This window comes from Scleropages formosus, chromosome 19, assembly GCF_900964775.1.
Source record: "Scleropages formosus chromosome 19, fSclFor1.1, whole genome shotgun sequence".
NCBI lineage: Eukaryota > Metazoa > Chordata > Actinopteri > Osteoglossiformes > Osteoglossidae > Scleropages > Scleropages formosus.
The window spans coordinates 13,929,085-13,945,386 of NC_041824.1; the positions used below are offsets into that span (position 1 = coordinate 13,929,085).

Genomic DNA, 16,302 nt, shown 5'->3' on the forward strand with positions numbered 1-16,302 from the left:
GTGCTGTATGAAACGAAGATCAAGGAGCATAATGACGCCTCCTTGAGCAGGACCTGGAGGAAACAGTTCTCAGAGGACAAGATGATGAAATGAGCATCTCACTTCAGCGGCCTGGCACAGAGTTAGCGCTAAACCCAACAGAGGATCGCAGAAAAACAACACTCTGAAATTGCATTCAAATTATTAAACTTAACAGGAATGTGAATGAATCTGCACTTGCTTGTAGCAAATGTTTTTTTTGAAGGGCCAAGTTCTCAGGGGCAGTTATTTCTAGTCAGATTAATAAGACAGGAACTTGATTCATTAGAAAAGAAAACTTTCTGATAGGATCACACAGAGTCCCCTGTGCAGGCAGTCATATATCTCGCCATGTTATCTAATACGTGATTTCTTCTATTTTTGGTTTTCCCGTCCAAAATTGAGTGCCTCATTATAATTGTCCATAAAGCAATACTAGAACATAGATGCTCATCTAGTATTATGTTACACATTTTTACCAACTACATTCGTAGCCATTATCACAAGTTCTGCACTTCTTTTAGGAATTTATGGTCTGCAGACTTCATTTACCTGAAATTATTTCCCTCATGTGAACTCCTGAAATATGGCATTTTATGCTCTTTGCTCTTTATTATAATCTCACATATTAATATCCCATGACCAGCCAGATCTGACAGGACACACTACAGATGAATAAAATTTTAAGAAAACTAAAACTGGTTATGGGCTCAGATACCTATTGATGAGGATGTAATGAACCATATGGCAATCAGATGATAGAGACCATATTTATGATAGAGAAAAGTTGTAAAGGGGTGAAATTTGACTGGAATACAAAAGAAGGGTTAAAGAAATGCCCGTCTTAAATTGCCCAAGACAGCGGATGAGTCCTCTTCTCCAGATGTCGGATGTTCTATAAAACAGACTCATTCTGGCCTCTCGCTTTCCTAGGCTCCTACAGTACTTTAGTGGACGTAACTCACAGTCACCATTTACACTCACCATTACCTTATCCGAGTCTCTGTAGATCACCACACATTAGAAGCATAATGATTAGCGGTGTGTCTTTGATCACGTTTCTCTAAACGCAGGATATACGTACATAAATGCAGTCATAAAGGGCGCCGAACAGGATTTCTTGCAAATGGTGGATTCCAGCAGTCCCATGATTTTCATCAGTACAATTAGACCTGATTTATGCCTCTTGCTAGACAGCTAAATTTGATTGCAACAATTTCATTTGTCCAGTTTACTGTACCTAGCAGACAGTCAGATAATTCTTTTGGTGTGTTTAAACAATTTCAGTCTTTAAGTGGTGGTTAAGTGGTTTTTAACAAGCACAATAAAACTCTGAATGCTGATGCAGCTGGTGGCATCGTGGTTAGAACAGCTGCTTTGCCCCTATAGGACCTAAATCTGAATCACTCTTCCTACTGTAATACCCTTCAGCAAGGCACTGATCCTGAACAACTCCAAAAAAAACCCCAGCTGTATAAATGGGTAAATCTTTGTAAGTCACTCAGCAGAATGTCGGCTAAAATAATACATGTGAATATTAATTTAAATTTTTTATTTAATTAATGAAATAATTCCAGTAAACATTACTAGCTTTTTAAGGTTCTATCGCTACCTGAGTATTTTCTCTCCTGAAGCAGCAGAATACACGTGGTCCCCGATTTACAATGAGGTTAAGTTCCGCGAAACCCATCATAATTCGAAAATTCATTTAATACACCTATTACACACCTCTGTGTAACAGGTAAGGAGATGCGGATCGCTGCTGCTGCCCAGCATCACGAGAGAGTATCACTCTTCATATCGCTTGCCTGGGAAAAAATCAAAACTCAAAATTCGAAGTACGGTTTCTACTGAAGGTCTATTGCCAGCTCTTCACTGTAAAGTTGAAAAAATCATAAGTCAAACCATTGTAAATGGGGAACCACCTGTAGTTTATATTGTACATCCACGATTTAATTATTCATGCAACTGTGACTACATCATAGCATAATTTGTGATATCTGAGCAGAAGTAAACACTTTTTTAAATGGTTACATTTTTTTATTGCATAAAAAATATATGTGCTCATCCACTGATCAAAACCTACCGAACGATATGTTTGCAGATACTGAATTTTCAAGAAATAAAAATAACATGTAAAATGCAATGTATGCATTTATCAAGGACTATTACAGACTTCTGGCACTGATGGACAGCTTGTGAAACGTACAGTTTAATCCTTGACTATGCATGAAAGAAAAACAAATCAGTGTATCAACTGATGAACATCATTATATACATTCATGCTTCATCTGAAAATAGGATAGAAAATGCAGACCTTTAAGCACTTGATGAACACTGTTTGGTTTTTACATATTAACGTGAAACACTTTATGTTCACTTTATATCATCACCATTTCTAGCTCTACTGTAATCTGGAATGTTAAGACAATATTTATAAATATACTGTAAGTATACATAAATTTTTACTATTAACTTTCTTTTAACAAAATTCGTAGTACAAACTACATAATATTTCCATTCTATTTGGCAGTTCCTGTAGCATACACACAGGAAAGAAAAACAGACGATAATAAATTGATACTGACAACTGTGCACACAGCTGATATAATATATATTCAGTCCATAATTCTTATTATACGTTGAACTAATTTTGCTGGCATTTAATGGATAATGGCAGCCACCATTAGTATAACAATTACAGCAACAATAATCAGTTGTTTGATTCAGTTTCAAGCATGCAACATGTGTCAAGGTAACAGACTAGTTTTCAGGAATGGTTCAAACCAACGAACACACTAACTCACAGTCTTACACGTTTGCAGAATGATAAGGCCACACAATCTGTGCTGCTTCCTTCCCGTTTGCTCTTCAGCTAACTGTCGACAGCCAGCGCGTGCAGTGAACTGTTTGAGTCACGATGATGAGAATCTGTCTCTCCTGAACCTTGGGGGCTACGCCACCCAGTGGCTGCTGTGGAGAGGAGCTGGGGGGGATCACATAGCGGTGATTCCACTAAGAAGTCATCAGCACTGAAAACATGCCGAAGCATTAACCACTGCAGCTATAGGTCTCTTCTATCAATTTATCACCATGTGTGTCATCTGAATGTCTACTAATTTAATGGGTCCTTTCCTACTTATCATTTATGGAATTCCAAATATCTACATTCCTGCCCGTTACATAAAATACAGACTGTGAAAGGGAATGCGGGCAGAAGACAAAAAGTGAACCCATGTAAATGGTTTATTCAGCACTTATGCTATTTCTGTGTAATATTGCACAAACTAATAAATGAATAAACCTTACAGTGATATGTTTTGTACATGTTAACAGTGTCGAAGGTCTATGCTTAAAGAATGAGAGTAGGCAGTTCTGCAATGACAAAATTGTGAATGTGAATAAACCAATGCAAACCTAAAATGGAATAATGAATGACATTAGACAAGGTATTGATTCTTAATATACGTTAAATTTGTGTCATAACTTTCTTGTTAAAAAGATATGCCCCGATTTAGTTAAAAATTCTGTGTACTGCATTACTCCAACATATACAGTGAAAGCCAAGAAACGGTCAAAACTTTGCCAGCTAACATGAGTAAGTCCTGTTCAGTGAGATTCATTTTATGAAAACAGTTTCTGTCGAAAAAACAGAAAGGATTTAAATAATGAAAAAGGAGATGAAACTCTTCCCCAAAAAAGGCGCTATTTTTTAATTTCTAAGAATAGGGGGTGACCACAGTGCCTGTGCATTATGTGTGACTGGACCCTGGCAGAGGAGCTGCTCCAAGGGTTCACCTGTAGGCTGCTGTCTCTTCTTCTAAACAAACACACAGCACATAACAAAGAGCGCTGGGCACATTAATACACTCATCGCTTTATGCATTATTCAGGCTTGAGCTGTTGAAGACACCAGTAGACATAAGTAAGGGATGCTGGAACCACTTCCATAGCTGCAGTCTTTTTCAAAGAAAGTGGCTACAATTTTCAGACTGATCATTACGGCTTTAGATCTGACAACTTGAAACTGAACTGATTACATCACACACATTTTTTTATATTTACAAAATAAAAAATGATTTGACAAACTATCCTTTTTATCATGATTTTAATGTTGGCAACGCATTGCATACTTCAGAAAATGATTTAGTTCAAAGGTCAATAATTCTGGCCTAAGGAAAAGAGGCAGCTGGGGACAGTCAGAATGCTCTACCATAAGGTGCACACCTCTCCCAGGCCAAGCCTCCATGGAACTTGGGCAAGTTTTTCAGTGAACACCTTGCCTTAAGCGTCAGAAGTTTCTTTGTCTCATATAGATCCTACATAGTAAAACAAAAAAAATGTACTTGCATGAAATAAAAATCTCCTGTGCAGTGAAAGATGAGACAACACTTAAACGCTGAATTATAGTAGACAGTCTTGGTGAGATCTAACCTCGTGGGTCATTAAGGTTTCTGTGGACAATCTCTCTCAACAACATGAGATCTATCTCCACAGGTGGAAAAGCCGAGTGTTACTGTTTTGTCAAGCACTGTATTCCTTTCCTAAATGGCAGCAGTGCCAAAGAGACTATACAAGTGGGACAAGACCCGCTGAATAAATGGTATTTGGCCTCTTGGGAGGCGTAGCCCTCAGGTGGAGCTTTTCAGGACACTTTTCCACCATGGAGCAGAGAAACAAAGGCAGAAAGGAACCTGCACTGTGGATATTAATCCCCTGCCTCCCTTGAGCCAGCTTCTCCTTGCATCTGACGTGGCCCTCAACACAAGCTGGCACACTGCTCTCACCATCACTCACTACAGAGACACTGGCATTCGCTGTGGTGCTTCCTCATTCCCTGACACCATCCTGCCACACGCCATGTGTTGACCCCACAGGAAATCCATGGCAACTGGAATTTGGGCTCCAGCACCAGATTAGCGCCCCTGAACTGACGATACTGGCATCCTGGACAGGTATTGTCCTTCTTCTGACTGCAGCCTCAACGTCCAATAAATCTCATATATATAATACATATATGTGTATAATATATACTATGTAGACTTGGTTTCAGCAGAGTGTTGCTTTAAGAAATAAATTAACAGTTTGACTGTTTTCTTCTTTCAACACATTATGAAAGTGAAGAAACAGAACAAAGTGCACAAGATTAATACCGGTGCGAGTACCATCTTCTGGGCTTCCTCGGGGCACTCTCTGCGCGACTGGGGGGAGCATGCAGGAGTGTGCAGAGGGCTTTGTCCACGCATGCAAAAGCAGGTGGAGACACTGGTTTAACTCTCCTTTTTCCGTTAGCGGACCAAAGAGGCGCACCGAAGTCAAATTTCACGTTTGCTTCTGGTTGGTGGGACCTTTGCAGGGTTTTCAAAATTCCATTTTATTAAGGAGCAGAAGAAGAGGGATTGGCTGTTTACGTACACAGGGGCCGTGCTCTGATGTCCAACTGCGAACAAAGCTGTTACAGTCCCTCCCACCCCCAAGACATAATTGGGAGCTCATAACTGGTTGTGTGTGTGAGTGTGTGTATGTCGAGGCAGGCAGACGGGGGATAAAGTCTTTCATCCGGTGGCCCTCAGATGCGCATGTACCGTGCAGGTGTGGGCGTGGTCTCCAGGGCAGGTCGGGGTTCGATCCCGCGGGACTTCATGTAGGACAGCAGCTGATCTGGGATCTCAGCCAACACGTCCTTGGCCAGCCGGGCCATGCTGAGCACCTGGTTCCCTGACCGGTCAATGTAATCCCGAAAAGGCACAAACTGCAGGGTGAGAGGGAGCACAAGTAGCAGTAACACCCGAATCAGTGGTCATATTTGGCATAAAGGTCAGGCTTTCAGACGGATGATGGTGTAAGGCTACAGGATTCAAATGTTTCTTTCAATAAATTAGCTCCTTTCCATTCGCCCCACAATGACATAATGTGCTAAAGGTCTCAAGGGCAGTCACGGTTGCTCACACAATAGCCCGAGGCATTTTACAAATCAGTCCTGAAAGGACCGTTCACTCTATTTTTGCAAGTTACATCGAAACCCCTGGCTTCCCTTTGAAAAGGCCATTGACTTTTCAAGAAAACCAAAAATCAATTGGGAGCTCTAATTAGGGACCTGTACAGTAGATTAAAGGAAAAGAGTCAGGTCATGTTTCAATGGAACTCCTCTGAGGAGCTCCGCTTGGTGCCCTTCAAAGTACTTTGTTTGGCAGCAGAATGGCGATATTTGCAAAAAAGCTATGGTAGGGGGTGTGGGGGGATCTGACCGATAAGGAGCAGCGGGTGCTGAAGTAGGGGACAGTGCGGGGCACGAAGAGTGGTGGGGCTGGGGTTACTGGTGAGGCAAATCTTATTTCAGTCAAAGCTGAACTTTTCCCAGAAATGGCAACAGAGGCCCCAAACATCACTCAAACAGCAGCAAGGGGATGCATGCTGCTCCCCTCAGGGGTCCTTTGGGTGCTGGTGGGAGATCAGATTCACAAAGCTTCCTTTGTGAGAGAAGGCGGGAGAAAGGAGGAGGGCAGAGGCCCAGCGTACCTGCACAATGTCCCTCTCGGCAATCCGGCCCCTAAAGGACACCCGCACCTCGTCCCCATCCAGCTCCTCCATGGCTGCAGATGAGAGGGGACTTGTCTTACATTCCTTGCAGGACAAATGCCATTGTCTGTTTCAATTTGTCTCATATTTTAAAAAAAACAACAAAAAAAAAACTCCTTTGTTTTGATACTTTGTGATGCGGTTTAGCAGTTAGGGGGCCACTGTGAAGTAGCTGGCACTGAGAGGCCCCTGGGAGGAGCAGTTCAAAGGTGTGGCGGCTGTGGGAACAGAGAGAGTGGCCGCAGGACGCGAGGCTTTTATGGAGCGTGAAAACAGCGCTGTGCCACGTGTTGACAGACCGCAGGCGATGGGTTCTGACCCAGCGGGAACTGGATCTGATGGAGGTACATCTGCACCGAGTAGAGGATGCAGGTCTTCTGTGTGTTCATTTGTTTGTTAAGCTGACCAACTTAAAAAGGGTATGTGGAGATGTCCCCAAAATAATATGTTTTGATGGGTTTTCTACTGTAAGTGCACACTTATGTACACTCACACACACAGCTTGTAGTGAGACACTGGACAGGACAACAGAGCAGGGCAAGGGAAGGGTATGTGTGTGAAGGGTGGTGTGGACATGCTGCGTGTTCACCATACTGATAGGGACAGCTCAGGAGGGAGGAATGCTGGGACGTAGGCTACTGACTGCACCATTGCTTGAGCAGCCTGCCTCCCTACGCCACGATCACACGCTCACAGGACACGAGACAGGACCTGTCTTGGGCATTCATCCCACAAAACGCCCTTTTTTTATCAAATATCTAAGGCAGTTGAGTCAATCTCAGTGAGCAATTTGTAAATGATAAGAGTTTGTAAAGCAACATTAAAAATGAGCTATGACACCCATAATCTGGCAGTGCAGTGGATAAATGCATTAAGTATCGATTCACTATCAAATAAAAAAGCACTATTGATGCTCAAGAAAATTTATCAGCACATAGAAGACCTTTCTATAACTGTCCTAAGTCTCCTATGAAGTTTTTATTATGCAACACAACATTTACAGTTGGTTCAACACACACACACATTTTCAGAACTGCTTGTCCTACATGGGGTCGCGGGGAACCGGAGCCTACCCGGCAACACAGGGCGTAAGGCCAGAGGGGGAGGGGACACACCCAGGACGGGACACCAGTCCGTCGCAAGGCACCCCAAGCGGGACTCGAACCCCAGACCCACTGGAGAGGAGGACTGTGGTCCAACCCACTGCGCCACCGCACCCCAGATGGTTCAAATGACTCTTTTTTTAAAACGTTGAAAGCAATTCTTAGAGTTCAGGTGGTGAGAAATACTCAGGCTTGTATGTAATATGTCTGTAATGCGATGACTGCAAAAATGTGATACAAAGAGGCTGATGTTGGTTTTAATCAAGTTGTGGTTGTAATAGACTATTATGCACAATTTCACATGTTCACAAACAAAACATACAGCTAATACAGATTTAGACTAATCTAATAAGTCAGCCAGAAGGGTGCCTAGGGCAACACAGTTTGAATGCATATGTAATTTCCTGCATTTCAAGACACTTGCAAAAGGCTCCTCTAAATTAAACATTAACGTCTTTTATATGAATTACCTAAGTAAATGAAGGAATAAATTAGCAATATAAGAACCTTTTTTATTGGTTTTAAGACTCCTGTGTAACATAACTTGCTGAGCTCCTGATCTAAAGGCGTGATCCCAAAAGGAAGATTATACTAGTAGAAGTAACATTTGTAGTAATCTGTGTTATGATCTGAGCAACAAATAAAACTCACTGGCAGAAGTGTATTCCAAAGATTATAGAAGCACAGATTGTTTTGAAAGACTTTTTGACATGCATGACAGAAGACACAGGCACATAAATATAACATAAAACCTTCCAAGCTATTAGGCAACAGATGGGGGCACTGGGACCATCTCCCACATTTTTGTTTTGTCAAGCTGCTATTATTGTCACTGTTTTGTATATATTATTTTGTTCTTTCTTATTTAATCCCTGCGACATAAGGGACTGCCGGTTGTTCTCGGTCAAGGCACTTGACCTGGTCAAATTAATTTCAAAATAGATTGAAAAATGGACACTTTAAAAGGCACATCTTAATACTAGTCTGAGGAAAAAAATACAGTCCCTGACCATGTCATGAATGTTAATTTTGAGTGTAATGCAAACTCTGAATACAGTACCATGAAAAAAATTTTGCCCCTTTCTGATTTCTTCTATCACAAATTTTTACACAATGTTTTTAGGTTTTTAATCAAAATCTAATATTAGACAAAGAGCATACAAATGAATAACAATGAATATTTTTACTTATTTCATTTATATAATGAACAAAGTTATTCAGTGCTAACTGATACTGTGTGAAAACTGTGTAATTTCCCCTTACACTAAATAATTGGCTGCGCCACCTTAAGCTGTAATGACTGCAACCAAACATTTCTTATAAATCAATACCTGTCGTTTAAATTGCTGTGGAAGAATTGTAGCCCACTCTTCCCATGCAGAATTACTTTAATTCAAAAACGCTGGTAAGTTTGTTTCAGGAGAAGTCGCAGCATTTTTATTGGGTTTCAGTCTGGACGCTTACTAGGCCACTCAAAAACATTAATTTTACTTCTTTTCAACCACTGTGATGTGGAATTGCTTGTGTTTTGGGACCATTGTCTTGTTGCACGCCATTTTTTTAATTAAAGAAATTTAATAAATGAAAATGTTATTTGTTCATTCAGGTCCCCTTTATGTACTATTTGATTTTGGTTGAAGAGCCAAAAACATTGTGTCAAAAATTTTCAAAAGAGGAAATCAGAAAGGGGGAAAATATTTTTTCATGGTACTGTAATTTCTCCATATATTATTGATTACTTAGATACCTAGCGTTCTTAGTGTTGATCATGCCAGAAATGGATATCGTAATGTACTTTTTGTCCATAATGACTTTGAAAGGTCAAAATATGAATGCTCCAGTAGTAATTTGATCCTCCAGCACTTCCTCTTTGCCCCTTTAGTATCATTTATGTGTAAGTACTCCACAGTGTTTAACAATTCATTCAATGTCATCAGTCACAGTGTGTGAACAGTCAAGTGTGATCAACTCGGTAGAGTCTCCAGCTAAAAATATTCAATATTAATGCAACTTCTTACACTGCACAGGTACAGTATTTGAGTGTCTTTATCACATACTACGTCACTGTATGTTTGCCTTACGATCATTCTGACTACAGGTAGAGAAGTCTGTGAAGACCATGTCACACACACACACACACACACACGCACACTTTCAGAACCGCTTGTCCCATACAGGGTCACAGGGAACGGGAGCCTACCCGGTAACACAGGGCGTAAGGCCAGAGGGGGAGGGGACACACCCAGGACGGGACACCAGTCCGCCACAAGGCACTCCAAGCAGGACTTGAACCCCAGACCCACCGGAGAGCAGGACTGTGGTTCAACCCACTGTACCACCGCACCCCTAAGACCATGTCAAAACATAGAAAATCCACCAAAGGAATAAAAAAGAAAACATGGGTATGAATGTAGGAAAAACCTAAAATACAGGGGGAAAACTGCTTGTCCATCTAACAGCAAAGTTAAATAGCCAAAGCTTTTCTCTAAAGCAACTTCCAGTGGATACTACGTAGTGTTAGCAGCCCACACCTTATTCACCAAGGAGACTTACACTGCTAGACACACTATTTACAATGGGTCACTCATCCATACATCAGTGGAACACACTCCCTCTGTCACTCACACACTATGGGGGAACCTGAACAGCATGTCTTTGGACTGTGGGAGGAAACCAGAGCACCTGGGGGAAACCCATGTAGACACAAGGACAACATGCAAACTCCTCACAGACTGAGGAGGGATCGAAGCCACGTCCTCCGCACCAGCCAGGTGCTGTGATGCAACAGCGCAACTCGGTGTGCCACCGTGCTGCCTGTTAAAATTAACTTATGGAAGGAACAGATGTCTGTCCACTGGGAATTGAAGTGCCTGTCGAAAGCATTCGAGCTCAGTCCCATAACTGTTTTGATAGTTTCAGGTAAAGGTGCGCTGCTATCGGCACTGGCAGTCAAAGGTCAGCCTAAAAAGCCTTTACAAGATCTGAATGATGCAGGCCCACCTGAGCAGTCCTGAGCACCAATCCACATTTGTTAAGAAGCACTGAAACCGGAAGCATACAGAGAAAGGCAGCAATGAAACTGAAACTCACACATGCACCAACACACACACACACACTCAGAGTCATGCATCTGAGCCGCAACAGGACTGGATGGACCAGCTTGTCCTCTCCTGTGCTTGGTTAGCCTCACAGCGCATCGCTCTGCAGTGCTTAACTATGGAGAAAATTCCCCATAAACAACACCAGATGATGCTTTTCAACTTGGCATAGAGCATTAGACTGGGCTGTCCTGGCTGATGGGTTAGCTTGCCGAGCAGCTCACCCGACTACAGTAAATGAGTAAAAAAAGTGTAGACACAAAGTCCCACAAAGCAATGACTTGGTTTTCAGGAGATGCATTAAGGAGAAAAAGCTCAAATTACCTGCACCGTACATGCAAGGAGGAGGTACTGCACTTACCGTCAAACTCAGCAGGCCCCACACCCACAATGATGACAGACATGGGGAGAGATGCAGCCTACAGGAAGAATGAAAAACACATACACATACACAACACCCGTGAAAAAGTTATTCAGGCTTCACAACGCACACTTAAGCACCACACTGGAAAGTTTTCCGTTTGCATGCAGTACAAAAAAACATCTAGATGAGAGGTGCCCAACTCGGGTCTTCGAGCCACAACCTAGAAAGTGGAACTTCACCATATGACATCCCGGGGAAGTGAGCTCCTGGTCAATTAATTGTCTTGACAAAGCAAATATGAGCTGAGACTGAGTGACAATGAGCACGATCTGCAGCTCTCTGACCTACAGGTCTTAGTTATTCAGAGACTGGACACATGATGCAGAGCTGTTGAACTTCACACTCTTTAAGTACTGATATATGTTTTAATCCTGAATAAATTGTCAGTTTCAAGGGCACAAAACTGTACGAGAGTGAGGGAACAGATGGTGGGTAGACTCACGTTGACCACGGCTTCCTTTGTCTGCACCATGTCAGAGATGACGCCGTCTGTGATCATGAGCAGGACAAAATACTGAGAACCATCCGTCACGTCAGCAGCCGACCTGCAACGAAGCCCCCCCCCACACAGTTCACGTTCAAGTTAGTATGTGTACTGAGCACTAGAACTGTGAACTCTAGCAGTACATGTTTAACATGTATGATGTTAGTTAGACGCTGGATGCTTTGCACTCACACAAGCTGAGAGCAACTGGACCAGAGGAAAAATGGTGAAGCTCAGGAGCTCACAAGACCCACAAAAAAGAAAAGTACAAGAAATATACCCGTATTCTGGCATGTGTTGCACTATGGATTGTTTTATTTTTGTTAATATAAAAACCTTTGCAGTGTTTGATCTGTGTACAGCCAGTACCATGCTATACTGATGTTACCATTTTCCATAACTACCTACTTTGATTTCTGCCTTTCCCTTACTGCCCGAATGCAGCCACTGCATCTTCCATGACAAAATTCAATGCAATAAATCAGAAAACATTAGTTTTAAACTGGGAATAAATTAAATTATTTATTCGTTATTTGAAATTAAAGTTTCTTCAGCTGCACACTTTTCCTCCACAGCCAGAAGGAAGTTAAGAGGCAGAAAAACCTCAATGAAATGTCAAGCTGTTTTTCTCAACCCACTTTTTATAGAAAAAAGCTACACCTCGGAGTGACATTGACTGGATTGCTTTCGTTTTCACGTTCAAGCTGCTCATTTTGCCCAGCATACTATTTAATCTGCGGGTGGAGAGCGAATTGCTTCTTTCCAATGAAATTTGTTTGTTGGCACAATAAATCAACATTACTCGATTGTGTCACCTGAGGAACACACAAAAGCCCTTTTCCCTGACCGAAGCATCAAGGTGAGCTCTAAAAAATGTGCTCAGATGGCAAGCATTAAGAGCTAGAAGAGTTATACTGTTGTAGGAGACATTGGAGCCACCAGATGCATTGTTTGAGCCTTTCTGTCAAAATGCACAATTTGCTTGATGTGCAGTTTGAGTTTGTGCCAGCTGGGTCATTTATTCATTAACACAGCTCTCTTGGCATGGTGAAATGATCAGAATTATTTAATGTGGCTAAAACCACTTTAATTTAGTACATGGTCCCTATTTTTAGCAGCCTTTGCTGCATAGAAGGCTTTCAAACAGTCCTGACTTGTTTTGAGATGTGTTTTTTGATTTTTCACCGAAGACAATCACTGCAGCTGGGACCAAACCAGAATGATTTCAGTTTCTTGATTACATGACATGGTCCTTCACCTGAGCTCGGCAGTCTGCTGCTTATCGGCTGTGCTCATTTGAGCTGGAGCAGAGTCGAACCCCATCTCCAGGCAACGGGACCTCCTTTGTCACTCTAGGTAAAGACCTGTCATTCGACCATCCTGTCATCCTTTGAATGATGGGGACTTTGTGGTCAAGTAACCACTCTACAGGAGCAGAGAAAATGTACTATACTATACTGTTTAACTTACTACAGTGCAGTTTTTTAATGAGATAATTTCAGACTCAGTGCACTTATCAGTAACGATCTACCTAGGATTTTTAATAACTTTGCTATAAATTCATGCTTGTCAGGCTGGCTTAAGCATTCTGAAATATAAATTCCAGAGTGCATGAAAAAATTTTTCAACAGGGGCAATGTTTCATACTGTGGGCCATTTTTTTCATTTAAAAAGGAGCAGTCCACAAACATGAGCTACAGACGCCAGCTAATTTAATTTGAGTGGTAATGAAGCATTATTCTGACTTTTAACATCCTTGGCAGACAAATATTCGCTAATATTCCACACACTGTATCTGCTTCTTGTGTTTTTTCTCCGTTAACTGCTTGCAAGTATAATCTTCAGGGGCTAAATTATCACCCATTTTTGTCCACAGATTGAGGACAAGGACCAGACATGCTGGCCTGGCTCCACAAAAGCTCTCAGGCACTCTACCATTCTTCATCTTCTGGCTGCTGTGTAGCACCCATGCTGTGGATTTGGCCTTCCATTCCCAATCTCCAATACCCACTGCATTCTTTCAAGAGCTAAACAGGCCATTGTAACTGTGAGAAATCTCTTAAATCATCTCGCAGCTCAGGTTTCAAGTTCAAGCCCCCAAAGGGCTCTAAGCAATAAGTTAAGCCTCTGCAAGCACTGGAGCTAGAGGGACATAGTGACAGTGCAGTAGATAGTGCTGCGTTTAGGGCCACTGTCTTGCAAAGTGAAGGTCCCATCCCTGATTCACATTCCACTACTGCTGTAGTAGCTTTGATAGAATAAAAATGTGTTGCTGCATAAATGGGTAGACCTTAGTCAGTGGGGTTTTGGAGGAAAAACATTACAGTACAACCACACACAGCTATATACGCAAACCACTGTGTCACATTCATGCAAGAGCAACCAAACAGACATGGAACGCTGTTGTTCTGAAACACTCAGGAGAAAATATAAAATGTACAAAATACAATAATTTAACTATGTACAGAAAAGTAGTTATGCTTATCTTTGGGAAACTCGGGAAAACAACGCCCTGCCATACTGACAGTCTCAACCAATCACAACCATTGATTAATGTCAATCTAATATAACAGCTCAAACAACAACTATTATTCTTGTTACTCTTATTATTATTCTGATTCTTTTTATCATTGTCACTATTGGGATACCTAGTAGCAGTGGTTAGAGCTACAGCCTATAGACTCAAAGGTTGCAGGTTTGAATTGCACCTCTGGCTGTAGTATGCTTGAGCAAGGCACTTACCCTAAAATTGCACCTGGAAAAAATTAGGTAGCTGTATAAATGGGTGAACAATTGTTAGTAAATTAGCTCTGTAAGTTGCTTTAGAAAAAAGCATGAGGTAAATTATGATTGATTCTTTTCTCTGAAATGACTAATAATGTTGAGGTACTTTCAATTTTTCAACCATTTATACAATCACAGTAAGCATCCTTCTCAAAGGTAAGACAGCAGGAGGTGGGATTCGAACACGGGTTCTTCAAGCGCTTTCAGTAATAAATCATAAACATATGAATATTAACTCTTACTTAAATTAGTGTGACTATGTGCCCTTTGAAGGAGCAGGACTGAAGCAGGACTCAGGACTCAAATCTGTGCTTTTATTTGTGCTTTTTAAAGAAATGGTGAGTGGTGAGGGACTGGACCCCATGCCAAGCTTAATACTGCTGTGGCCATACAAGCCAGACTCAATAGAAACAGCTGTAATATCATGAATACCCTTACAGTAGTGTAAATAATGCTATAATCTCATGAAGATTTACACACATATTTTCTGAACCGCTTGTCCCCTTCAGGGTCACGGGGAGCCAGAGCCTAACCTGGCAACATAGGGCATAAGGCTGGAGGGGGAGGGGACACACCCAGGACAGGACACCAGTCTGTCACGCATGGGACAAGCGGTTTCAGATGGTGTATGTGTGTGTGTGTGTGTGTGTGTGTGTTTTCTTACTTAACAAGTGTAAAGTTTATATTTATATATTATATTGTCATTTGCATTATTATGTGCTTTCGCATTCTTTGAAAATTAAAACATTCTTAACATATTTAGTTTCATAAGAATATTCTAACAGTTACTGAACGGCTAATGCTTTTCTCTTAAAGGACCAGGGTTTGGATCCCACCTCCTACTGTAGTATCCTGGAGCAAGGTACTTACCTTGATCTGATACAGTAAAAATTACCCAGCTGTATAAATGCACATTTACATCGTCAGTAGCTCAACACCGTAAACTGCTCTGGAAAGTTGTCACCTAAATGAATAAATGTAAATGTTCACAAGAAGCTGGCTCAGTGTCCCACAGCTCCAGGTCAAAGTGCCTAGTGGACCTGCAGTCTGTGCCTATCGATAAGCCTCCCCCACCTCAATGGCTCTCCTCAGGAGCTCCACAGCAAGAACAGTGGAGTAGCTTCGGGGGGTGGTGGGGGATGACGAAGCATGACCAGGCCTGTGAGTGGGATGTACCTGAGAGGGGGCGCTGACAGAGGTCCAGAGAGCCTTCAAAGAACAGAGTTGTGTCTGGTTATGCAACTGAGATCAACTACCGGAAACAGCATCACTGATTTGTCAACCACAAAAATATGCTGGCAACAAATAGCGGCAAGAGTGGGAAAATCTACATATTTAGATTTGAGAAAGAATTTATTGAAGCCAGAAAAGCAAGAAGCTGTCAGGAGATATTGTCAAAAGGCTTCTGAGTGTCTACGTGGTTAAAAAATACAGCAGCAGTGCTATCCAATACCAGGCCTGCGATCTTTTATCCTTGTGAGCTGCTCTGCACCAGTACAACAAGGGTGTTATTCACACACAAACAGGTCTTTGCTGAATATATGGAGGCTGATAATAATAGGAACCCTAAAGCCGAACTGTTAAAAAAAGCACATGGGAAGCAGAGGTTGGCTAGTTAGAGAGGGAGGAAGACAAAAGTGCAAAATATTGGACTCTGAGCCCTGAGTGTGTGTGTGAGAGAGAATGATCTTAATTGAATTTAAATGAGCAATATTTATATCTGTATGTGCATGTGTGGGGATGGATGAGTGTGTGCATAATTTTGAATATTACAGTACGACTCTTTACAGGTCTACATCTTTCTCTCACATT

General features: G+C 41.7%; 1 protein-coding gene across 2 annotated transcripts in view; it reads right to left on the reverse strand.

Moving 5' to 3' along the window:
- Positions 1-2,551: 2,551 nt before the first annotated feature.
- LOC108939412 (copine-9-like) overlaps positions 2,552-16,302 on the reverse strand; it is an 84,505-nt gene continuing 70,754 nt past the window's right edge. For both annotated transcript variants that reach the window (XM_018760736.2, XM_018760738.2), the window contains 4 exons: positions 11,665-11,767; positions 11,160-11,217; positions 6,538-6,611; positions 2,552-5,770 (listed from right to left, as the gene is read on the reverse strand). In XM_018760736.2, coding sequence (XP_018616252.1) covers positions 5,588-5,770; positions 6,538-6,611; positions 11,160-11,217; positions 11,665-11,767 — 418 coding nt within the window. In that variant the 3' untranslated portion in view covers positions 2,552-5,587. The remainder of the gene's footprint in view (positions 5,771-6,537; positions 6,612-11,159; positions 11,218-11,664; positions 11,768-16,302) is intronic.